Source organism: Euphorbia lathyris, chromosome 2, assembly GCF_963576675.1.
Source record: "Euphorbia lathyris chromosome 2, ddEupLath1.1, whole genome shotgun sequence".
NCBI classification, from domain to species: Eukaryota; Viridiplantae; Streptophyta; class Magnoliopsida; order Malpighiales; family Euphorbiaceae; genus Euphorbia; species Euphorbia lathyris.
Window position 1 is genome coordinate 111,636,671 of NC_088911.1, and position 23,839 is coordinate 111,660,509.

Below are 23,839 nucleotides of genomic sequence, written 5' to 3' on the forward strand. Positions count from 1 at the left end.
GAGTTTTCTTTTATGCCAACTCGTGCTAGTTTACGCTTAACTTTCAAAGACATGCAAGTTCGGTTTCAGTTCAGTTATCAATTATTAGTCATTTCTGCTCATCCTAACTTCTACTCCAGTTGCCACCTTTATACTTACACTTTGCACAAGATCTCTAAAAAAATATATATATTGGATAATTACGTGAATTCATAATGTCCAAAGTTGTAAAATGCGTTAATCGCTAGTCGGATGGACAATATCCTCAAAGATTAATTAGAGATTAGTTGGAGATTAATCTAATCAGATTTGTACTTTTATGTTTTTTATTTGTTAATCAACAAATTGTTATATATAAATTCAATTAAAATCCGTATTATACTATCTAAAAATAATAATAATAAATTATTTAATATAGAAAAAAACATATATTTGTAATATGTAGTTTTTAAAAATATGCAAATATTTCTAATACAATATTATTGAAACAACTCAAAACCAAATTATAATAAAGCAAAAAATATCATAATAAAAAATGTTTTTATATGCAGCTAAAAAAACAATATGCACCATCATTACTTGCGCTTCTTGTCAAGAGTGATATGCGCCCTCCACACCGCGGGGATGTGTAATTTCACAAGTCTGAAAAATGAAATTGAGCCTTTGGCTTAGTTCTTTCTACTCTAACAGAGTCATTCCTAAGATTCACATTATCCAAAACTACTGGGTTTCTTGTAAAGAAAAAGCACCTCTTTTATTTATTCAATATCAAATCATGCCATAGATGTTCTCGTATTTCTTTTTGTTTTTACATTATAAAAAATTATAACTTTTTTCATTCCTGAACTGATCATTAGTATTTTTTGAATTTGATAAATAGTATCCTCAGCTGTTCAAATTTGAATGAAAGATTAGAATATTAAACTAGTCAAAATTCCCATATTTGTAAAACCCACACATCAAACTTCTGGAAACTGAAAAGGTTTAAATATTAAACTAGTCCAAACTCTCATATTCTTTTTTCTCAAATTGTTACTTGGTTTTGAAACAAAGAAAAGTAAAACAATTTATAGTTTATATTTTATTATTTGTGATTCACAAACTTTACCAAACCTATGAAATCTCTGTGTTTCACAAACTTGGCATGCTATATATTTCTGCAGTCCCCATATAATTAGAATATAAATTTAATTAGAAAGTAAAATCTAATGCTATAATATTGAATTGATGCATCAGAAATCAAGGAGTTGATATAAGCAAAGAAACAAACAAATAATTAATAATTTAATATTCATCACAAGACAAAAAGATTAACTCCAAGGTCAAACAACAGAGGCTGGCTGTGGCCAGTTGAAAGAGGTTTAAATTCTTGATTCCAAATCATATTTGGAAGAGGTTTTGTTAAGAGTTATCAGAATCTAAAAAATGTGGATTTTTGGGTGGAAAGGGGCATCTGGGTTTTCAGCAACTTCCACCGCTGAACAAGTTACTCAAGGGATTGATGGAACTGCTCTCACCGCCATAGTCACAGGTCTTAATTTCTTCTTTTCTACTTTCAGCTTTTGTTATAGAGCAAATTAGAAGTGGTTGACTCGAGTTTTGTTCCTCTTAATCTTTATGTAAACAGTCACTGCTGATTTCAGTTTTTGGGGAAATGTCAAAATCAGTTTTTTTTATAGTTAGGAATTGGATCATTGGTTATATAATATGGGGAAAGTAAATTGTAAGCTAATTCAATATTAGATAATATGTACTTGATTCGGTTAATTTTGCCTAGAGAAGAAATATATTATGTCTGTAGTTCAAGATTACAAGATTAAAGAACACATGCCAAATCTAAAACCCCTTTGAATGTTCAAGATCTCTTTCTAACTTTTTTATCTCTCCAAAATCCTACTAATGCTCATACAATTTCTTCTCATACCTTAAGCACGCTTTAGAATCCCTTTTATAGGCTTAAATCACGAGCTAAATTCAATCCTATACTATTATAAAAGACTTCAGAAAAAAGGGGGAAAAACCTAATCTGCCTGTAAGTCCTTCTCGCCAAGCTGCTTGGCATGGTAGTAGGAAGCTCTGTGCACGGAAACTCTTTTTCATTAACATTTCCGCGTTTCGTGTCCATTTCGGTTTCCATTACCGTTTCCCTAGCTATATTTTTTAGAAATAACATTTCCAGGTATCAGTTTCAGTTTCCGTTTCCGTTTCCATGCAACATAGGTAGGAACAAGACACTGCCTTGCTAGCACTTTGAGCTAGCTCGACATGCTAGTCCTATCAACATTGCAGAAATTGTTTCTTCATATTTTTGTGGTCCTGTTGAGTTTCTTCTATGTCCGTGTGTGTTTTCCCATAATACAATTGTTCCATCTGAAATGAGTTTTTGACTTCAAATCCTTTAAATTTCTTTAGAATTGGAGTCATTCTCAACATTTATTACTTCAATTGAATCTAATTGTTATTTTGAATCCTAAATTCAGGAGCATCAAGTGGGATTGGAGCTGAGACAGCAAGAGTTCTTGCACTGAGAGGTGTGTATGTGATAATGGCAGTAAGGAATGTAGAAGCTGGTACAAAAATCAAAGAAACAATACTCAAAGAAAACCCTTCTGCCAAAGTTGAAGTTATGCAGATAGATCTCAGCTCAATGGCATCCGTTAGGAAATTTGCATCTGAATATATTTCATCGGGTCGTCCGCTAAATATTCTTATGTAAGAAACTGAACTTGATAAGTCTTGCATATGTTCATGTTCCTGTGATTATATTAATGTTTTCTTGTTGATTTTGTGGTGATTGTTCTTGTCTAATGTGCATCCAATTTACAAGTCTCTTGAACTTGATTTGTGAGAAATGAACTTACTTTTCTTTGTTTCAAAACCAAGTAACAATGCAGCCGTCGCCATACCTCCTTTCACGCTTTCCGAAGACAATATAGAATTACAATTTGCGACGAACCATGTAGGTGAGTGGTGCTTTTCTATTACAAAATGAAGTTGAATAGCTAATTCTGAAAATGGTCTCCTAAGTCTTGAGGCTGCAAGTGTTGTTCTCAAGCTTTTCTACATTTACATAAGTGGAGGGAAACTCTTATGGAATTTCATAATCTAACAGGACATTTTCTGTTGACGGACCTTTTGCTGGAGACCATGAAAAACACAGCACAGGAAAGCAATCACGAGGGGAGAATCGTTATTGTATCGTCAGTAGGTCACCGCCATGGATATCAGGAAGGAATTCGTTTTGATAAAATCAATGACCAATCAGGGTAACTTTCTGCTCAACTTCTTGTCAGTCATATCTATGTAATCTACTGCATACAAGGTGTACTTGTATAATCTCAAATGCATAATGCTCATAAATTCTCAGTGCTTCTTAACATGGCCTTGTGATGTTTTACAGATATAAAAAATTTCTTGCTTATGGACAATCAAAGCTGGCTAATATTTTGCATGCTAATGAGCTTGCAAGACGCCTCAAGGTACAGCTCATTAGCTTCAGATTTGCAGAAATTGTCAAGTCTCATTTAAAAGATATGACAATTGATGTTTGAATTTCTAAACGTGGTGTTTTTGCTTACCTACCAAATCAAAGTTTGGTTGTTCCTTGGATGGTTGATAGGTAGATGTTTTTATTAACAGGAAGATGGAGTGAATATAACTGCTAATTCACTTCATCCTGGAGCAATTGCGACAAATATTGCACGCCATGACAGTATTCTTGATGGTAATTATCTGAGGTCTTAACTCCGTAGGATTACGTTCTTGATTCTAAATATCTTTGGCTTGACGCAGGCTTTGTGTCTATATTTTGCAAATATGTGCTAAAGAACCACCAGCAGGTATGTTCGGCGACATTAATTCGAACAAATATTCCAAATAATTTATGTTGATACATTGAAATGAGTTGATTAATGGTGGCAGGGAGCAGCAACTACATGTTACGTAGCATTGCATCCACAAGTTAAGGGGATAAGTGGTCAGTACTTTATGGACAGTAACCTAGCTAAACCAGATAAAGTTGCTACAGATGCAGAATTGGGGAAGAAACTATGGGATTTCAGCCTCAGACTGATCAATCCCAACTAGCCAAAGTAATTTCCTGTATCAGCAACCTCTTGTTTAAGGGTATTGTTGTGTGTTATAGATTGGCCTTTCCGGGTATTGTTGTGTGTTGTAGATTGGCCTTTCCTGTTGGTTTGTGTATTCTGGTGATCAGGCAACAAAAATTCCACATCTACTTTCCATGCTCATGGTTTGTTAGTTTATTGTACAAAATAAGTTGAAATTGTTGCTTCCTGTTCATCAAATTGTACTACTTTGACCAATCAGTTGCAGCTACCAAAAAAAGAGTTTGTAGGGCATAAAATACACTTGGATTTTCGTGTGTTAAAACTTTGGCTCATAAACACAAGCGCTTTTCTTAAAAGATTAGGTTCAGAATTATTTTTAATGAATTTTTTTCGAGGAAGAAGAGATTCTTTCTTTAATCTTTCCAAAAGTTTTTTCTATTTCGCTCAATTTGAAGGTTGCAGATCTAACCGAAGATTGACACATATCCGATAAGTCATTAGAGTTTCAAATCTAACCGAAGATTGACACATATCCGATAAGTCATTAGAGCATAGTTTGAGGATTACGAAGGCAATGTAAATAGAAACCATGTGTATTCCACAAGAGGTATGTGAATACTACATAGTTAATAATATTTCTATTATCTTTAACCACCCTTCAACCTTTGTTAACTTAAGCATCGAACGGGTTTGCTGGACGTCGACCATAGTCCATGCATCAGGAGGCAAAGTAATGATCTGCAATAGGCCCGTGCTCAGGCTTCAAGCTTCAAGGTGACCACTATAGAGATTTGACACCAGAAAGTCCCAGAAGATGAGCCAGAGAGGTGGCGAAGGGAGGAGCCTAGACATGACTCTGGAGACCGTGATGATGGGGAGAAAATTGAGCCTCAAAGGCACCGCCCAGTTCGAGAAATGTTAGGACTCCAATCGGTGTGCCAATTACCTGTCCATCTATGACTTTTTTTTTTCTTTTTTCAGGTTCTCCCTCATAGACATCAGCAATCTACTACCTCTGTTATATATCACTAATTTCTATTATATAATATATTCATATATATAAATTAAAGATAAAATATAAAATAAACCATGTGGTTTTATCGATTTGCAAAGACAGTTCCGTAGTTTAAAAGTGTTTGCGAATATAATTCTATGGTTTATGCAATATGTAAATTTAGACATTATGTAGAAAACTTATTATAATGACTATTTACCCTTTGGGAGCGATCCAGTAATTAAACATAGATAGATGATGGTGTTTTTGTAGGTGTGTTTGCTTATCTACCAAACCAAATTTGGTTCTTCCTTGGATGGTCGACCACTCCACTTTAAATCATCATCGAGGTTTGTGGTTTGTCGTGACTTTGGAAGTGGACTACCCTTACCTAATTGTAACAAAAAAAAAAAGTAAAATTTGTAACTAAATAATCAATTAGCTACAACATTTTTATCTAATTAAAAGATTGTAAGCTAATGGATTACGTACTACTACAAAGATATACTTACAGAAGCAAAAAAAAGGTTAACAGCTACAGAATTAATTTTCGGAGCTAACTTTTGTAGTTATTGATAACATTTGTTGTACTTGATTCTTAAAGCCCTTAACCATTAAAGCCAATCTTTTTTTTGGTTTATATTATGCTATTAATTTGTAGTTTATATCAAAAAAAGTTCATGATTCGTTTTGAGGTCTTTTAAGTGATCCATCCCTTAATTAGAATGGAAATGTACCTATTCAAAAAGTAAATAGGTACATTTTACTTTATTTCAATATAATCAAATAATTGAATGGATGCATTAAGAAGAACGACATGATCGTTTTCTACAGCATCAGGATGCATCAAAGAACTGACTGGATTTTCAAAGTGGTAGTGCTGTTGGTCAAGGAAGTGACACCGATGAGACATCAGTATTATTGGCTCATTGATCATGTGTTTCTAGAGGGTAATCGTGTAGCAGATTGGATGGGGTTTCTCGAATCATTACGATTGTGACTTGACTATCCAAAAATTACTATTCGTTGATTTGTGTGGCTCTAATCTGCCCAGGGGTTTTAGCCCCCACCTGTATAACAAAGCAGAAATTAGCTGGCAGCACATATAAGCAAAGAAAAAAAAGATAATTAATAATTGAATATATAACGATCATAACTCCAAAGTTCAAAAGAGAGGCTGTGGGTTACAATTCTTCATTCCGTATATATCATATTTGGTAGAGTTGAGGTTTGATTAAGAGCTATCAGAATCATAAAAATGTGGATTTTTGGGTGGAAAGGGCCATCTGGGTTTTCAGCACGTTCTACTGCTGAACAAGTTACTCAAGGGATTGATGGAACTGCCCTCACAGCCATAGTCATTGGTCTGCTTTTGCTCCTTCATTTCTTCAGAATTGTCTTCAGCATCTATTACTTCAATTGGATCTAGTTTTTTTTGTGAATCTTTTATTGGGTGCAAATTCAAGAGCATCAAGTGGGATTGGAGTGGAGACAGCAAGAGTTCTTGCAATGAGAGGTGTGTATGTTGTAATGGCAGTAAGGAATGTAGAAGCTGCTACAAAAATCAAACAAACAATACTCAAAGAAAACCCTTCTGCCAAACTTGAAGTTATGCAGATAGATCTCAGCTCTATGGCATCCATTAGAAAATTTGCATCTCAATATATTTCATCCGGTCTTCCACTAAATATTCTTATGTAAGAAACTCAACTAAATATGCTTTCTAGTTGATTTTGGGGTGACTGTTGTCCAATGTGCACCCTATTTACAAGTCTTTTTATTTGTGGGAAATGAACTTACTTTTCTTTGTTCCAAATTCAAACCAAGTAACAACGCAGCCGTCGTGATACCTCCTTTCACGCTTTCCGAAGACAATATAGAACTACAATTTGCGACGAACCATGTAGGTATGGGGTGTGTTTCTCTTATAACTTCATGAAGTTTTTTATTACATTTTCTCATTACAAAATTAAGTTGAAGAGCTAAATTCTGAAAATGGTCTCCCAAGTCTTGAGGCTGCAAGCGTTTACATTTATATAAGTGGAGGGAAACTCTTATGAAATTTCATAATCTAACAGGACATTTTCTGCTGACGGACCTTTTGCTGGAGATTATGAAAAACACAGCACGGGAAAGCAATCAAGAGGGGAGAATTTTTAATGTATCATCAATTGGTCACCACGTTGTATATCGTGAAGGAATTCGTTTTGATAAAATCAATGACCAATCAGTGTAACTTTCTACTGAACTTCTTGTGAGCCATATCTATGTAATCTATTGACAAATTATTGCGGACAAGGTTTTATTTGTATAATCTCAAAGGCATAATGGTTAGCAGTTCAGTGCTTCTTCATATGGCCTTGTGATGTTTTACAGATATAACAAATATATTGCTTATGGACAGTCAAAGCTGGCTAACATTTTACATGCTAATGAGCTGGCAAGACGCCTCAAGGTACATATACAGCTCAACAATTACTAGTTTCATTAGCTTCAGAATTGCAGAAATCCACCAAGCCTCGTTGAAAAGATACGATAGTTGATGTTTGAATTTCTGAACAGGAAGATGGAGTGGATATAACTGCTAATTCACTTCATCCCGGAGGGATTGCGACAAATCTTGCACGCCATCATAGTACTCTTTATGGTAATTTAATTCATTGAGGTTATACCTCCCTTGGAATATGTTGTTGATTCTAAATATATTTGGCTTGATGCAGGCTTTGTGTCTCTATTGAGCAATTTCTTTTTGCTAAAGAACCACCAACAGGTACATCATTAATCGAACAAGTTTTCAATTAATTTCTGTTGATGCAGTGAAGTGAGTTTATTAATGATAGCAGGGAGCAGCAACTACATGTTATGTAGCATTACATCCACAGGTTAAAGGGGTAACCGGCCAATATTTTGCGGACAGTAACCTAGCAAAACCAAGTTCTCTTGCTACGAATTCTGAATTGGGGAACAAACTATGGGATTTCAGCTTCAAATTGACCTTTCCCAATTAGCTAGACCAATTCCAACTAGCTAAGCAGGGAAGGATTTAGGAGGTCGAGAGAGGGCTTGAACACCCATAGGTCGTTGGAAAACTCCGTATGAAGCTTTAATTCAGTTTTATTCTTAGCTCATCTTTCAGATTCTGTTCCCTGAGATATTGATTTGTTATTATTGTATTAAATAAGTGGAAGTTGTTGGTTGCTGTTCATCAAATAACAAATCTACTTTGACCAGTTCCAGCTGCTAAACTAAAACAAAGGTATATTATTATTATCAGTATTTGGTAATACACAAGAACCAAGTTCACAATACAAAACCATAAAGATAAATACGGCGGAATCAGCTCTTTTCTTTTTCTTCATAAAATCAAGGTAGCCATATATACATGTGTACATTATGAGATAAATTGATGTTGTAGATGGTTCGGTGTTCACATAGCCCTGGAAACGTCTTATCTATGGAAGATGATCAAGTCCCTGTTCCATTTTTCTCGGCACTCCACTTCCATTTGGATGAGTACGGCAGTGCCGTTGGAGCACTTCAGTACCTGAGATTAACTCGTCCAGATATTGCCTTCTCCATCAACAAAGCTTTGTCAATTCCTACACTGTCCCACTGTCCCATAGTCGAACATTGGAAAGGAGTTAAATGTGTTCTTCTATACCTTCATGGCACTAGTGATCATGGCATTATTTTTTCATCTAAACTGATTTGTGCCATACATTGATACTCTGACATCGATTGGTGTGGGTGTCCGGATGATCGTCGCTCAAGAGGTGCCTTATGTGTTTATCTTGGCCCCAGTCTTATCTCCTGGCACACTCTGACCAAGCATCTCTCGAGCACTCACTTTGCACTTCTTCGGGATCGTCTTCAGATGCGACATCGACATTGATTTGAGGGGGGCTGTTAGTACATATCTACATCTCAGAATTCTACTCTGACAATTACACTCTATATTTATCTCTTAGCTAGATATTACCTGTTTTTAATTAGGGTTTCCTGCTGATAGAGTTTCAGTCAAATGTATATATTAAACTCTTGTTTCATAATATAATATAGAATCAGACTTTACAAGCCCCAGGTGTGTAACAAAAGTAAAAATTAGCTGGCAGCACATGTAAGCAACGAGAAAAAAAGATAATTAATAATTGAATATAGATCGATCATAACTCCAAAGTCAATAAGAGAGGTTGTGGCCTGTTCATTTCATATCATATTTGGTAGAGCTGAGGTTTGATTAAGAGTTATCAGAATCTTTAAAATGTGGACTTTTGGGTGGAAAGGACCATCTGGGTTTTCAGCACGTTCTACTGCCGAACAAGTTACTCAAGGGATTGATGGAACTGCCCTCAAAACCATAGTCACTGGTCTGCTTTAGCTCCTTCATTTCTTCAGAATTGTCTTCAGCATCTATTACTTCAATTGAATCTAGTTTTTTTTTTGTGAATCTTTTATTGGGTGTAACTTCAGGAGCATCAAGTGGAATTGGAGTGGAGACAGCAAGAGTTCTTGCAGTGAGAGGTGTGTATGTTGTAATGGCAGTAAGGAATGTAGAAGCTGGTACAAAAATCAAAGAAACAATACAACAACAACAAAGCCTTAGTCCCGAATGATTCGGGATCAGCTAACATGAACCATCATATAAAACCGTGAAATCAAGTCGTGTGAGCGACACAAATTCGCTCCCTCCACGCCGTCCTATCCACTACCATATTTTCCTCAATTCCCAGTAAACTCATATCACTCTCGATCACCCTCCTCCAAGTTTGCTTAGGTCTTCCCCTACCCCTCACCACTACATCCCTTTGCCACTCTTCGGTTCTCCTAACTGGCGCATCAAGCGCTCTACGTCTCACATGGCCAAACCACCTTAGTCGGTTTTCTCTCATTTTATTCTCAATAGATGTGACTCCTACTTTTGTCCTAATTATTTCATTACTCACCTGATCCTTTCTCGTATGACCACACATCCATCTCAACATACGCATCTCCGCCACCGACATCTTATGGATGTGGCAGTGTTTCACTGCCCAACACTCCGTACCATATAACAATGCTGGTCTAATTGCTGTCCGATAGAATTTTTCCTTCAATCTATTAGGCATGCCGGGGTCACAAAGGAAACCCGTAGCACTCTTCCACTTCGACCAACCAGCTTTAATCCTATGAGCAACATCTCCATCTACTTCTCCATCTGTTTGGATAATAGATCCTAAATACCGGAAGCAATCCGAGGCCTGAACAACTCTCCAATCTAGGGTGATTGTCCCTGCCTCCCTACTCCTATGGCCGCTAAACTTACACTCCAAATATTTTGTCTTACTTCGGCTCAACTTAAAGCCTCTAGATTCTAGAGTTTGTCTCCATAGTTCCAACTTCCTCTCCACTCCTTCTTTCGTCTCATCAACCAACACAATATCATTTGCAAACAGCATGCACCATGGTATACCATCTTGAAGTGAACTTGTTAGTTCATCCATAACGATGGCAAAAAGAAATGGGCTTAGTGCGGAACTTTGATGCACTCCAATCGTAATAGGAAACTCTTCAGTCTTCCCAGCACTAGTACGTACACTCGTGCATGCTCCCTCATACATGTCCTTTATGATGTCAATATATTTCCGCGAAATGTCTTTCCTTATCAAGGATCACCAAAGTACTTCCATTGGTACCTTATAATATGTTTTCTCCAAGTCAATGAAAACCATATGCAAGTCTTTCTTCTTATTTCGATAGTGCTCCATTAATTGTCTCATTAGATGGATGGCTTCCATAGTTGATCTTACCGGCATAAAGCCAAACTGGTTTTCCGAGATCTTCACCGTCCTCCTTAGCCTTTGTTCGATCACTCGCTCCCAAAGTTTCATAGTGTGACTCATTAATTTGATTCTCCGATAGTTGGCACAATCTTGGACATCGCCTTTGTTCTTATACAAAAGGATTAAGATACTTTTCCTCCATTCTGATGGCATCTTATTGTTTCTCCAAATTTTGTTAAAGAACGTCGTCAACCATTCGATTCCTCTTTCTCCCAAACATCTCCAAATCAAAGAAACAATACTCAAAGAAAACCCTTCTGCCAAAGTTGAAGTTATGCAGCTCAATGGCATCCGTTAGGAAATTTGCATCTGAATATATTTCATCCGGTCGTCCGCTAAATATTCTTATGTAAGAAACTCAACTTAATAAGTCTTGCATATGTTCATATCAATGTTCATGTTGCTGTGATTATTCTTGTCTAATGTGCACCCTATTTACAAGTCTCTTGAACTTGATTTGTGAGAAATGAACTTACTTTTCTTTGTTTCAAACTAAGTAACAATGCAGCCGTCGCGATACCTCCTTTCACGCTTTCCAAAGACAATATAGAATTACAATTTGCGACGAACCATGTAGGTGAGGGGTGTGTTTCTCTTATAACTTCATGAAGTTTGACTACATTTTTTCATTACAAAATTAAGTTGAAGAGCTAAATTCTGAAAATGGTCTACTCAGTCTTGAGGTTGCAAGTGTTGTTCTCGAGCTTTTCTATATTTATATAAGTGGAGGTAGACTCTTATGGAATTTCATAATCTAATAGGACATTTTCTGCTGACTGACCTTTTGCCGGAGACCATGAAAAACACAGCACGGGAAAGCAATCAAGAGGGGGGAATTGTTAATGTATCATCAATTGGTCACCACCTTGTATATCGTGAAGGAATTTGTTTTGATAAAATCAATGACCAATCAGGGTAACTTTCTACTGAACTTGTGAGCCATATCTATGTGATATATTGACAAACTATTGCGGACAAGGTGTATTTGTATAATCTCAAATGCATAATAGTTAGCAGTTCTCAGTGCTTCGTCATATGGCCTCGTGATGTTTTACAGATATAACAAATTTCTTGCTTATGGACAGTCAAAGCTGGCTAACATTTTACATGCTAATGAGCTCGCAAGAGGGGTCAAGGTAAGTATACAGCTCAACAATTACTAGTATCTTTAGCTTCAGATTTGCAAAAATCCACTTAGCCTAGTTGAAAAGATAGGATAATTGATGTTTGAATTTCTGAACAGGAAGATGGAGTGGATATAACTGCTAATTCAGTTCATTCTGGAGCGATTGCGACAAATCTTGCACGCCATCATAGTACTCTTTATGGTAATTTAATTAGTTTAGGTTATAACTCCCTTGGATTATGCTATTGATTCTAAATATCTTTGGCTTGATGCAGGCTTTTTGTCTCTATTGAGCAATTTCTTTTTGCTAAAGAACCACCAACAGGTACATTATTAATCGAACAAGTTTTCTATCAGTTCCTGTTGATGTCGTGAAATGAGTTGATTAATGATGGCAGGGAGCAGCAACTACATGTTATGTAGCATTGCATCCACAGGTTAAGGGGGTAAGCGGCCAGTATTTTGCAGACACTAACCTAGCAAAACCAAGTTCTCTTGCTACAGATTCTGAATTGGGGAACAAACTATGGGGTTTCAGCTTCAAATTGACCAATTCCAACTAAGTATGGACGGATTTAGGGGGTCGAGATAGGGCTTGAGCACCCACTGATCGTCGGAAAACTACATTAAACCTGTGTATGGAGCTTTAATTTTTCAGATTCTGTCTCCTAAGGTGTTGGTTTGTTATTATTGTACTAAATAAGTGGAAGTTGTTGGTTGCTGTTCATCAAATAATAAATCTACTTTGACCAGTTCCAGCTGCTAAAACAAAGACATTATTATCAGTAACTGGTAATACACGAGAACCAAGTTTGCCATACAAAAACATAAATATGGCGGAATCAGCTCTGTTCTTTTTCTTCATAAAATCACGGTAAGCATATATACATGTGTACATTATGAGATAAATTGATGTTGTAGATGGTTCAGTGTTGACATAGAACCTGGAAAAATCTTACGGAAGATGATCAAGTCCCTGTTCCATTTTTCTCCAGTTCTCGTAGTCTAGCTCTCTCCATCTTCCTTTTGCGCCATTCTTCAAGAGCTGAGGAATTCGTTAACGTTAGTCACTATGATCATCATACGATTAGCAAAATGCAATATTCAAAAGAAGATCTCACAGCTGAATGGCAAGAGTGCATTTATGAGTTACATGAGAATCTATGAATATCAACTAATTACATAACTGCACAATCTCAGTGTTGCTAAGGTTCATTTTTAGAAATTTCACTAGCAAAGTGAGAGAATCAGGAGGAGGATTACCTTTCAAGCTGCTTCCATCATTAATAGACCGGAAATCCTTTAACCTTTTAGAAAGATCAACAGCAGCAGTTTGCTTGATTTCTTTCTGTTGGACTGTCTCGGGTTCTGCAACTGCTTCTTGCTCAATTTCTTTCACCTGCAAATAGTTTATAGAGCTAAAACTCCTTCATGGAACCAGGAAAAAAAAAAAACCTACGAACTTGCACCACTTCCACTGGTTATATTGTTTACAAATATATATATATATATAAGAGGGTTAAGGTCCAAATTTTCCTCTACGATTTTGGGGAAGTGTAGACGTACGAAATGGGAATTTTTTTATCCCTAACATTTCTAAGAAAGATCAATTTTACCCCTATCGAACAAAAAATTTAAACAGACTGGTTTACCGTTATTTGAACAAACATAGTCCGTTCAAATTTTCTAATAGGCAGGGGTAATTGAACTTGGTATAAATTTCACCATTTCATACATTAGGGATAAATCTGCAATTCCCCAAAAACGATTAAGACACTCACGCATACAAAAGCATGTTTACAAGTTTCAAGCCATTGGCATACTCTTTTTATGAGTTCCCATGGTTGCATTGCAAGGCGTATCTCTTCAGACTCCTTGATGTAGCTTTGCTGAACTGCATTTCATTTTGTTCAAACACAGTCAATTACATGCCATTGCTCATTGAGTGACACAAACATTGATAAACTTGACAACGAACCAACAAATATGATAAATAAGTCCAATGTTGCACATAACGACCACCTCTAAGCATTATGTCACACCTTATTGACATTTAGTTCCATATGATTCCAGATGCTTTTACCTATACAAGAAAAACTATATCTTGAAAAAGGCATTTTCGAAGTTGTGAATCAAGTAAAACTAATGCTCACCAAAAGGGTTAATTTGACCAAATCAATGCTCATGGACATGTTCTCAATCAAGAAACGATACAACTCTTTTGTAAACTTAATGATAATATACTGTCGTTCACTTAATTAACTTGTGTAAGACTATGATCACAAATACAGAAGTTCATTAACAAATGTATCAAGCATTAAAAATGTTATGCTGAACTACTTCTGAAGGGATCACCAAGTTGAAAGAAAGAAAGTCTTGTGAACTACTTATCACTGCTATGCTGATTAAATAACTGATATGCTTTGATCTCCACATTAAATTGTGAAAATCTTAATCAATCATATAAAGTATAAAATGACTATACACAAGTTTACAGAAGAGTAAACAAATCAGGTTTAAAGCAGAACAAAAGGATTTCATTTTTTAATCAAGGAAATGATTCAATGAATTAAAAAGTGAAAATCATCTCATTCTTCAATTAATCAACCCAATCATAAAACTACCCAATATTTTCCCCATACAAGGGAGACTTAACAAAATCAGATCTTAACAAGTCGGTGCCAAATTCGTCAATTGAATTTCAAAACGCATGAACGAGCATATAAAAAAGAATGAACTTCAGATCAAAATAATCACAATCAAATTAGGCAGATATCAGAAAACGGGTCAGAGTTAACTGTAAGAGAATAATTGGCTCATTAGTTCATAGACAATGAAATCATCCAAAGGAAAGTACTTTGTATTCGATTCAAGCAAAACCCATAATCTAAATACCCCAATAATGTGAGTATGACAAGAAAGATCACAGAAATCCCATTTGAGTATTAATATTCAAAGAGAGGGAGCGAGAATTGCCTGAATTGAATTGATTAGATGAGGTTCCAGTGCTGCGAGAAAAGGCAGAGGAGAAAAAGCCCTGGAGCAAGAAAAGGGCAGTGATGAGGTTTAGTATTGTTAGAACTATCGTGGCGTTTTTGAACGATAATCTCATCCTCCACGCTTGTATCTCCATTTCATTAATTGAGGATCGTCGACATTCACAAGCTTGCGCCGATGGTTTTAAAAGGAGTTGTTCATCTTCCGCAGTTTCAACTCCATCGACAGAGCATTTTTCAGTCTTCACTGTGTTGACCTCTTTTTCATCCTAGGCCATTTTTTGGGTTAGGAGGGTGTTTGGTAACCGCATAAATGGGGTGGGTACGGAAGGGAAAAAAAAGTTTAGGTGCTAATTTGGCAAATAGAACGTTTTCGAGGATTAATTCAGAAATTAATTGGTATTATCTAAAATTAATAATTTAAAATAATTTAATAAAAAAAATATGAATATTTATAATATATATTTTAAAAAATATACCAACATTGACCTTTCAACTAATATAATTCACTAAAATCTATCTATCATGAAAACAACGAAAAACTTAATTAAACTAAAATATCTGAAAATAATAAACACAATTTATAAATAATTACAAGATAATATTCCAAATAAATTATAATAAATAAAATAATAATAATAATAATAATAATAATAAACACTTTTCTTCATTGATATTTAGACGACGTCCATGTGGCTTAGGCGATTAAAAAACGCTTAGAGAACTAAAAAATACCAAGAGAAACTAATCGGAGACAGTCAGAATGGATTCTCGATTTTAAGCACATAAACGGTCCACGCGGCTTTGTTTTTTAACACGGTAAAAAATGTAAGGCTTTTATATCTTATCTTTGTTTTAAAGATAAGGGACGGATGATAGTCTTATCCTCAAATCGTATAACAAAAGAGTGGTATAAAGGAGTGAAATAATTTTAATACCATGAAAAAGTTCATTTATCTCTAACCAAAATTGTTATGTAATTTAAGTATGGATAATACAGTAAAAATATATTATTTTATTTCTCTTCCTATCCAACATATATAGAAATAGTAATTCTCAATTGTATTATTTTTATTCTTATATCAACCATTTATTATTTATTTTTGGGTTAAGGTGCAAAAATACCCCTAACGTTTTGGGTTAGGAGCAATTTTACCCCTGACGTCTAAAATGGTGCAATTTTACCCCTAACGTTGGAAACCAAGAGCAATTTTACCCCTAACGTTAATAAATTGGGTCAATTTGAGAAATAATTCATCAAACTGTCTTCTCGGTCATGAATCTTGTTATCTACACTTCATACATGTGTCATTTTATCAGTAACAAATCACAAACATTTGTTAGGATGTGAAAAAAATAAAAAAATATACTGTCTTTTTGTACGGATTAGACAAAAAAATTCAAAAAATCTACCGAATTTATAAATATTAATCTCAAATTCTATTATTAAATTATAAAAAACATGAAATTCTTTTTTTTAGAACGAATTGTTATGGAATTGGTGCAGAATAATGAATAAAAATTTATGTGTTTTATAATAGTGTCTAAAATTGATCCAATTTATCAACGTTAGGGGTAAAATTGCTCTTGGCTTCCAACGTTAGGGGTAAAATTGCACCATTTTAGACGTTAGGGGTAAAATTGCTCCTAGCCCAAAACGTTAGGGGTATTTTTGCACCTTAACCCTTTATTTTTATTCTAACATTTATCTATATTCATATCTCTATCTCTATTTCCATCAAATAACAAACACCCGTAATGAGAAAAAGAAAGAAATGAATTTTAATATGAATTTTGGTTTTTCAAAGTCAAAGAGTGAAAAAAAAATGCTGAAAATACTCTAAATTTTAATGATGTTAGAGAAAAATGTTTGATTTTGCAAAAAAAAAAAAAAAAAAAAAAACACAAGAATGCATCTGCGAAATTGTAAAACCACATAGTTTTAATTAATCCTAAAGTTTATTAGAAATTTAAAAGAAAAATCAGTTTTACAATTTTATATAGGATAAGACATTTGGGCGTCGGGTTCAATATCATACGCTTAGAATCTATCTAGTGGCTAACATGACCCAGGGCTAAAAACCAAGCAATCCTAATTTGTGAGACCAAATCGAACCATCCTTTGAGCCCTAACTAATAAGGTAACTAAAGACCATAGACTTTACAGATTTTAGAATGGAGGACCAAATCCTATATAAATGACTCAAATATAGAGGAAGGATCATCTTTCTCTATACATTATCATTATCATTATTGATCTACTCGTCGGAACTTACAGAGAACCGTTCCGACTCCGGTACACTCATCACTATTATCTCTGGTGTAGTTTAGCTTAAAGATAAAAGGTATATAATGTGATTCCTGTATATGTGATCTATATATTTTTTTCTTTATTCCAAATTATTCTCTCGCAATTATAGATTGTTTAGCTTAAAGATAAAGATAAAGGGTATATCATAGAAATGAAGTGGATCTCATTTGGTATATCAATAAAATAATAATGTTTACATTGACTTTGAATGAATTTGGTCATCACTTATTAAATTTAAGGGCGGATAAACAAATTAGATTTAATAAACTTAAATCTAACGGTTAATGAATAAATTCATTTAATCATTTCAATATTTACGTGACACTACTGATCAATAAAAACCTCAAGATAAAGATTTAATTAAATTGTAGCTTTTAGAATGGTTCCTGAATTTGGAAAAACAACAAGGTCATAAAATAAAGGGTAAATAATTTATTAGTCCCCATTTTTTCACATAACACACTATTTAGTCCTCTTATTTAAGATCTTATAATGTGTTTTTCAAAATAGGAGGACTAAACAGTATGTTATGTGAAAAAATAGGGACTAATAAATTATTCACCCTAAAATAAAAAATAAAAAGTAGAAAACAAATCAAGTTAGATTATAATTTCCACTGATTAAGCATATTATGTTTTTGAATAATAAAAGCAAGCAACTTGGAAGAATTAGAGGAACTTTATGTACTGCATATAATCATGCAATTAAAAAGAAATTCGCCAAAGAAACATTGAGTAATTGTAGATGAATTTGTACAAGGATACCAACGAGTTCATAAAAAAGAAAGAATGAATGAAGAGAAAAAAGAAATGACTAAGAGTTATATATAAAGAGTATTTTGGAAAAGTTCATATTGAAATAGTTAGATATGTAAAGGGTGTTGTAATGGGTGTTGTAATGAATCTAAATATGTAAATAGATCTCAAAATTGGACCAGTTTTGTAATTTACCCGTAAAAAAATTGGTTATATACATAATCAGAATTGACTTGATAATAGGAGGAAAACTAACTCAAAAAGAAATTTGAACAGGAGGAATAGAAGGAGGCTTGCTACTTGTAAAAAAAAAAAGTACCTCTTCTACTTGAAAAATATAAAAATGAAAGACAACTTCTTGAAACCTTCTTTGATATGATTTGCACATGGGCATCTGATGCATTCCCACAACAATCAAGTTGGTGATGACACAAAATTTAGTGCCACTCAACTAACTATTTAATGTGTATGGATAAATTGAAAGGGAGATATATATAAATACGGTTTTCATCACATGGATCTTAATGGGTATGTAATATTTAATTATTCACCGTTAGATCTAGGATTATTAGAATCCTAAGGTGGAGATTCGAAGCAGCATGCGGTTTACATTTAATAAGTTTAGATCTAACAGTGAATGAACAAATTCACTTGGTTATTAAGGTCAATGTGAATATTGATGTATATTAAATATACGAGAGATATTGGTTAGTGTTAAGAAATAATAGAAGTGATTTTTATTAATTAATAAAATATATGTTTTGTGAATAAGCTAGCAACACTTATGTATTATATATATAGGTTATGTTTGGTAAAGCGTTTTTTGGGATAAAATTAGAGGTTTTGACTAGTCAAACCTTTAACAGTACTGTTTGGTAAAAAAAGGTTTGAAAGAGCTTATAGCGTCTAAAAAGCTAATTCCGAAAAAAACTGGTTTTTTTGAGCTTTTTCAATTAGCTTATTGTGCTATCTATTTTGAATGACATTTTTACCCATAATTACTATCATTTAACTCCAAATAAAGGTTCTATCATGTTTTTATTTGTCATTTTACACAAACAATTATTAGCAGTCATCTAAGTTTTACCAAAAAAAGTTTACACAATCAGTTAGTCAAATCTGCTAACCAAAAAGGTAATTAGCTAACAGTTAATGTAATCTGCTATAAAAAAATGTAATCCGCTATCGGCTAACAGCTATTTGCCAAGCAGAGTTATAACATTTTCAATGCACGTCTATATATTTACTTAATATAAAAAAAGGGATAATTACAAAACTAGCACCTATTAAGGGGTTAGTTTTCTTTTCTAACTCCTTTTGAAAAACTCACCAAAATTAACACATCCTCTCTAACCTTATTATAACGTTGTCTTCTCCCCTCTTTCTCTTTTTCTCGCGCGCGCGCTCTCTCTTTCTCTCTAAAGAACAAATCAAATTACAGACTACGAACAATAATCAATCCAACCCACAGTTTGTGCTTCAAGATTTTATACAATCATGTAAGTTTTTCATTTATTTATAATATTTAAAGTTTCGTCCATTCATGGTTAAGATGTAGCATTTTGTTTCTCTAAAACCCAATGTATATTGTTGATGTTGCCTTTTCATGTTATTCCTGGTCGTGCGAATCCCTAAAAACAGTGACATTGTTGTAGGAAGATGCATTTGGTTTGGAACATCACTCTGCGATTTTTTCCCGAAAGGGTCGATATCTGTCGATATCTTATGAATATCGACAGACATATCTGCGTCGATAGCTGATGAATATCGACATATATCGACCTCGGTTAAATGTGATTTTCTATTCTAAATCATAAGATTCAAACACAAAACACATAAAACATAGATAAGAACAATATTTTTATATTATAATAAAGAAAAAAGTACATAAAACATCAAAAAACGAACAAAAACACAATAAAAAAGTGCATAAAACATAAGAGACAAACACAAAACACATAAACAAAAGAGACACAAACACAAAACACATAATAACAAAAGTACATAAACATTAAAAACAAAAAAAAAAACATAAACTAAACATTTAGATACTCAGGACCCAAAAGGGCGTCAGCGTAGTCCATCTTGGACTTCTCCAACTGCATTTTGAGGCGCCTAATTATCCTCTTCAGCCGCCTATTTTTTTCCTTAACTAACTCCAGATGGTCAGTCATGGCATCTGCAGCGAAAGACATGGTGTTCGCCATGCCCCTCATGAAGCGGATTATTTCGTCTGTGTCCCCTTCACGGAACGAATCGCTGAATGAAGCTATTAGTGCTTCGAATTCAGGCAGAGGAGGTGGTGGAGGTGGCGCTTCCATTTTTGGCTCTAGAGTGTTTAAGAGTTTACTAGAATGAATAAACTATGAACAGACAAAGCATAAATTTATAGGAGAAAGAACCGTAATGTTCATAGGGAATCTCAACAGACAAGACTCATATTTAATTGATAGAGTGATATTCGAAAAAGAGTGAAAGTCAAAGTAATCATTAAGTGCATTTAATGCTCATTAACAGATCATTCTAGAAAAATGTCTCTTGATCTTCCGTCGATATCTGTCGATATATGATCAATATTGACAGCTATCACGAGAATGCATCGTAGATATATGACAGATATCGACAGAGGAGTTAGTCTTATGTGTCGATATGTGTCGATAGGTATCGATATATATGTTATATCGACGTATATCGACGGATCTTATAGTTTGAAATGTGTATACCATGATATGTTTCGGTAGCTTTCTTCGTTAATTTACAAATAATATATAATGTACTTCTGTTTTTATGATAATGCAGAAATATGTCCACCCCGAATACTTGTTTGTGTATGCTTTCGTGGGATGGAGAATGGAAAAAAGAGGGGCCCATGGACACAATGATATACGTTGGTGGTCAATCGAAGGTGCTCCATTTTTCAACGCCAACTGATTATCAAAATTTGAGAGATAGAATTCACGCTTCATTGAACGTTGATGCAAACTGTTTTGACATACAAATGGCAATCCACACAACATACGGTCCAAATAAACTTTTTGGAAGATTAACAGACATAGTGGATGACAGTGATATTGCTGGATTCGTTGAGTTTTGTCGATGGAATAAACCCGATGTGATGCCATTATATGTTTCTATGACACCGCGAACAAGTGTTGCGGAAGTAAGACGACCAATTGTTGCCGAAGTAAGACGACCAATTATTGTTGAAGTATGGCCACAAAATGTTGCTGAAGTAGAGGCAACCAGAATAAGTTCTTATGTTCCCAACATAGCAATTGAGACTCGTGCTCCGGCAAAACATGTCATGAATCCATATACCCAATCTCCTCTTGGGCTAGACGATATTACATTGGATCATAATTGTGGGTATGAGAATGTAGTGAACGGGGATGATCAAGGATATGATAATGGATGTGATAACGATGATCATGGATATGATAACGATTACAATGGATATGACAATGATGATCACGTATATGATAACGATTTTTTAGAATCTTTTACATACTTTACATAGGTTAATTAGTATTCTAGAAGGGAAAATTACAAAACTAGGTCAAATGGGAGGCCCATTTACATATTTAACCCATTTACTCAACCTACTACATATCTAGACTGATTTTGTGTGACTTTTCCATAATACCCTTAACCTTCCCACTTCCCCAAACGCGAACGGTCTCTCCCCTCTCCTCCTTGGTTGCGCGAAACGGTGGCAGCTCCTTTATTAATGATTTCAAGACTTTTGATCTTCCTATCTTCCTTTAAATTGCACGGAATCTGTACCATTTCTCCAAATCACAATGTATTTCTCTTCTTCCTCTCTTCATCTCTTGATTCTGCAACTTCCTAATCATAGAAAACGAAGCCATGGTTCTTCATCTTCCATTTCCTGCTCGTTCGAGGAAATGGTGATTCTATGTTATTTTCATCATTTTTCCCAGTTTATCATATTGGGTTCATCGAAAAATATAAGTATATACTGTTTTTTCTGCGTTTTCCCCATACATCCACTTAGCATATGCGGTTTTCACGAAGTCTGCGGGGAGAAATTTATCGATTTCACTTCGCGAAATGATGATTACGCGAAGTTTGCAAGGTAATTCGATAAATTTCTCTCGCAGACTCCGCGAAATCGTCGTTTCGCGAAGTCAGAGCGTCACATTCCTCATCGCAGACGTCGCAAAATCATTGTTTCGCTAAGTAAAATCACCCTCTTCCTTGCACATTTACGTTCGCATACTTAGCGAATCATCATTTCGCGAAGCCAAATCTTCCTTTTTTCTGACCAACACAATTAAATTTTTCTAAAGGTGGTTGAATACATAATATTCATTCCTGGAAGCCGGCGTGTTAGGGTGCCATGAGAGACATCCATTAAAAAACGTCTGGACTTCCAACCATCGGTCGTGAATGAGAGCTTACACCGTGGGATACATCCATCCCTGTGGTGAATAGTAGCCTATGTATCGTGAGACATCCATCCATCGGTGGTGAATAGGAGTCTATGTATAATGAAGTGATTTATTAGGAGTTTATTGTGGCAATCTTGTTCTGTATCGTGAGAAACATCCATCCATCGGTATTGAGTAGGAGTCTATGTATAATGAAGTGATTTGTTAGGAGTTTATTGTGGCAATCTTGTTGTAAATTTTGATAATGTTATGATTTTAATGTTATAATCCGTTGTTGTTTGGCATTTTTTGTTACATACCACTTCGTGAATTAGCTTCAAAATACATCCAGGCTTCGCATATGCTAATTAAATTCATCAACTAAACCAAACATTAGCTTCGCAGGCTTCGCATATGCTAATTAAATTCATCAAGTAAACTCAAACATTAGCTTCGCAGGCTTCGCATAATATCGAATCTACGAAGTCAGACGGGAGGGAGACAGACGCGCGTAAATATTGAGGGTATTATGGGAAAGTCACACAAAATCAGTCTAGATATGTAGTAGGTTGAGTAAATGGGTTAAATATGTAAATGGGCCTCCCATTTGACCTAGTTTTGTAATTTTCCCATTCTAGAATATATTAATAGAATTTACTATAGTTCCATTTTCAATATGTGTATTAAATTCTAGGACTTCCCAGTCATTGTAATCCACAAAAATATGCAGCTATTAATAATTGATCCACCATCTAATGCACTATATATAGAAATTAGTCGTTTTGTAATATATACAACAAATAAGGTGTGTAAAATATGTGTCTATAAATGAGTGTGTAGTCAGCTTGTGTGGGAGTGAGTTGAAGTTTATTTAATTTAAGTCTTCCATATTTAATAAGTGGTATCAAAGTCAGGTCGTCAGGGACCGACAATCAAGTCAAAATGAGCGGTTAAGGATCGGTACGTGGTTGAGTGTAAGCAGACGGTCAGAGACCGATAGTTAAGTACGAGTAAGCGGTTGGGGACTAATAGTCGAGTACGAGTAGACGGCCGGGGATCGGTTACTAAGTGCTAGGAGTTCACGATCCGAGATCGTGGTGGTACGAGGTATTCCTAGCGTGCAGTCCGGGACTATGAAAATTATTCTATGACCAACCATATTTGGTTGATTAAAGGAGATAATCAAGTCATCATGGCTGACATGTCTACCTCGGTAAACAGTCTGGAAAAACTCAATAATAATATTTATTGTACTTGGAGTACTCGTATGCAATTTTATCTGCTCGGTTAAGATTTATAGGAGACTGTTGGAGGTAATGACACAATACTTCCGACGGAACAAAATGACCTTAAAAAGTGGAAGGTCAAGTGTGGCAAAGCAATATATGTTTTATCAAT

General features: G+C 34.9%; 3 protein-coding genes across 4 annotated transcripts; 2 read left to right on the forward strand and 1 right to left on the reverse strand.

Moving 5' to 3' along the window:
- The first annotated feature begins 1,116 nt into the window (after positions 1 to 1,116).
- Positions 1,117 to 4,901, forward strand: LOC136219455 (short-chain dehydrogenase TIC 32, chloroplastic-like). Its single transcript, XM_066006867.1, has 8 exons — positions 1,117 to 1,510; positions 2,460 to 2,691; positions 2,863 to 2,942; positions 3,092 to 3,245; positions 3,380 to 3,458; positions 3,619 to 3,703; positions 3,772 to 3,818; positions 3,901 to 4,901. Exons 1-8 carry the CDS (start codon positions 1,405 to 1,407, stop codon positions 4,063 to 4,065), a joined length of 948 nt encoding a protein of 315 aa, XP_065862939.1. The 5' UTR covers positions 1,117 to 1,404; the 3' UTR covers positions 4,066 to 4,901.
- Positions 4,902 to 6,294: 1,393 nt separating this feature from the next.
- LOC136219456 (short-chain dehydrogenase TIC 32, chloroplastic-like) lies at positions 6,295 to 8,179 on the forward strand. Of its 2 annotated transcripts, none has more exons than XM_066006868.1 (8): positions 6,295 to 6,411; positions 6,510 to 6,740; positions 6,871 to 6,950; positions 7,122 to 7,275; positions 7,420 to 7,498; positions 7,606 to 7,690; positions 7,764 to 7,813; positions 7,887 to 8,179. In XM_066006868.1, exons 1-8 carry the CDS (start codon positions 6,302 to 6,304, stop codon positions 8,049 to 8,051), a joined length of 954 nt encoding a protein of 317 aa, XP_065862940.1. In that variant the 5' UTR covers positions 6,295 to 6,301; the 3' UTR covers positions 8,052 to 8,179. The 2 variants fall into 2 exon arrangements, with proteins under 2 accessions (XP_065862940.1, XP_065862941.1); XM_066006869.1 differs by having other exon boundaries at positions 7,606 to 7,678.
- Positions 8,180 to 12,748: 4,569 nt separating this feature from the next.
- On the reverse strand, positions 12,749 to 15,272 carry LOC136219457 (uncharacterized). Its single transcript, XM_066006870.1, has 4 exons — positions 14,965 to 15,272; positions 13,812 to 13,882; positions 13,252 to 13,387; positions 12,749 to 13,033 (listed from the first exon to the last, which is right to left on the reverse strand). Exons 1-4 carry the CDS (start codon positions 15,119 to 15,121, stop codon positions 12,957 to 12,959), a joined length of 441 nt encoding a protein of 146 aa, XP_065862942.1. The 5' UTR covers positions 15,122 to 15,272; the 3' UTR covers positions 12,749 to 12,956.
- Between the last annotated feature and the right edge of the window lie 8,567 nt (positions 15,273 to 23,839).

Excerpts from the sequence above, each read along its gene's own strand:
- LOC136219455 (XM_066006867.1), top strand. The coding sequence starts at position 1,405 with ATGTGGATTTTTGGGTGGAAAGGGGCATCTGGGTTTTCAGCAACTTCC. Across the intron at positions 1,511-2,459 it reads TCTCACCGCCATAGTCACAG|GAGCATCAAGTGGGATTGGA; the intron begins GTCTTAATTTCT and ends TCCTAAATTCAG. Across the intron at positions 3,819-3,900 it reads TGCTAAAGAACCACCAGCAG|GGAGCAGCAACTACATGTTA; the intron begins GTATGTTCGGCG and ends TAATGGTGGCAG.
- LOC136219456 (XM_066006868.1), top strand. The coding sequence starts at position 6,302 with ATGTGGATTTTTGGGTGGAAAGGGCCATCTGGGTTTTCAGCACGTTCT. Across the intron at positions 6,951-7,121 it reads ATTTGCGACGAACCATGTAG|GACATTTTCTGCTGACGGAC; the intron begins GTATGGGGTGTG and ends ATAATCTAACAG. Across the intron at positions 7,276-7,419 it reads AAAATCAATGACCAATCAGT|ATATAACAAATATATTGCTT; the intron begins GTAACTTTCTAC and ends GATGTTTTACAG.
- LOC136219457 (XM_066006870.1), bottom strand. The coding sequence starts at position 15,121 with ATGGAGATACAAGCGTGGAGGATGAGATTATCGTTCAAAAACGCCACG. Across the intron at positions 13,388-13,811 it reads CATGGGAACTCATAAAAAGA|GTGAAAGAAATTGAGCAAGA; the intron begins GTATGCCAATGG and ends AACTATTTGCAG. Across the intron at positions 13,034-13,251 it reads TGATGGAAGCAGCTTGAAAG|CTCTTGAAGAATGGCGCAAA; the intron begins GTAATCCTCCTC and ends CGAATTCCTCAG.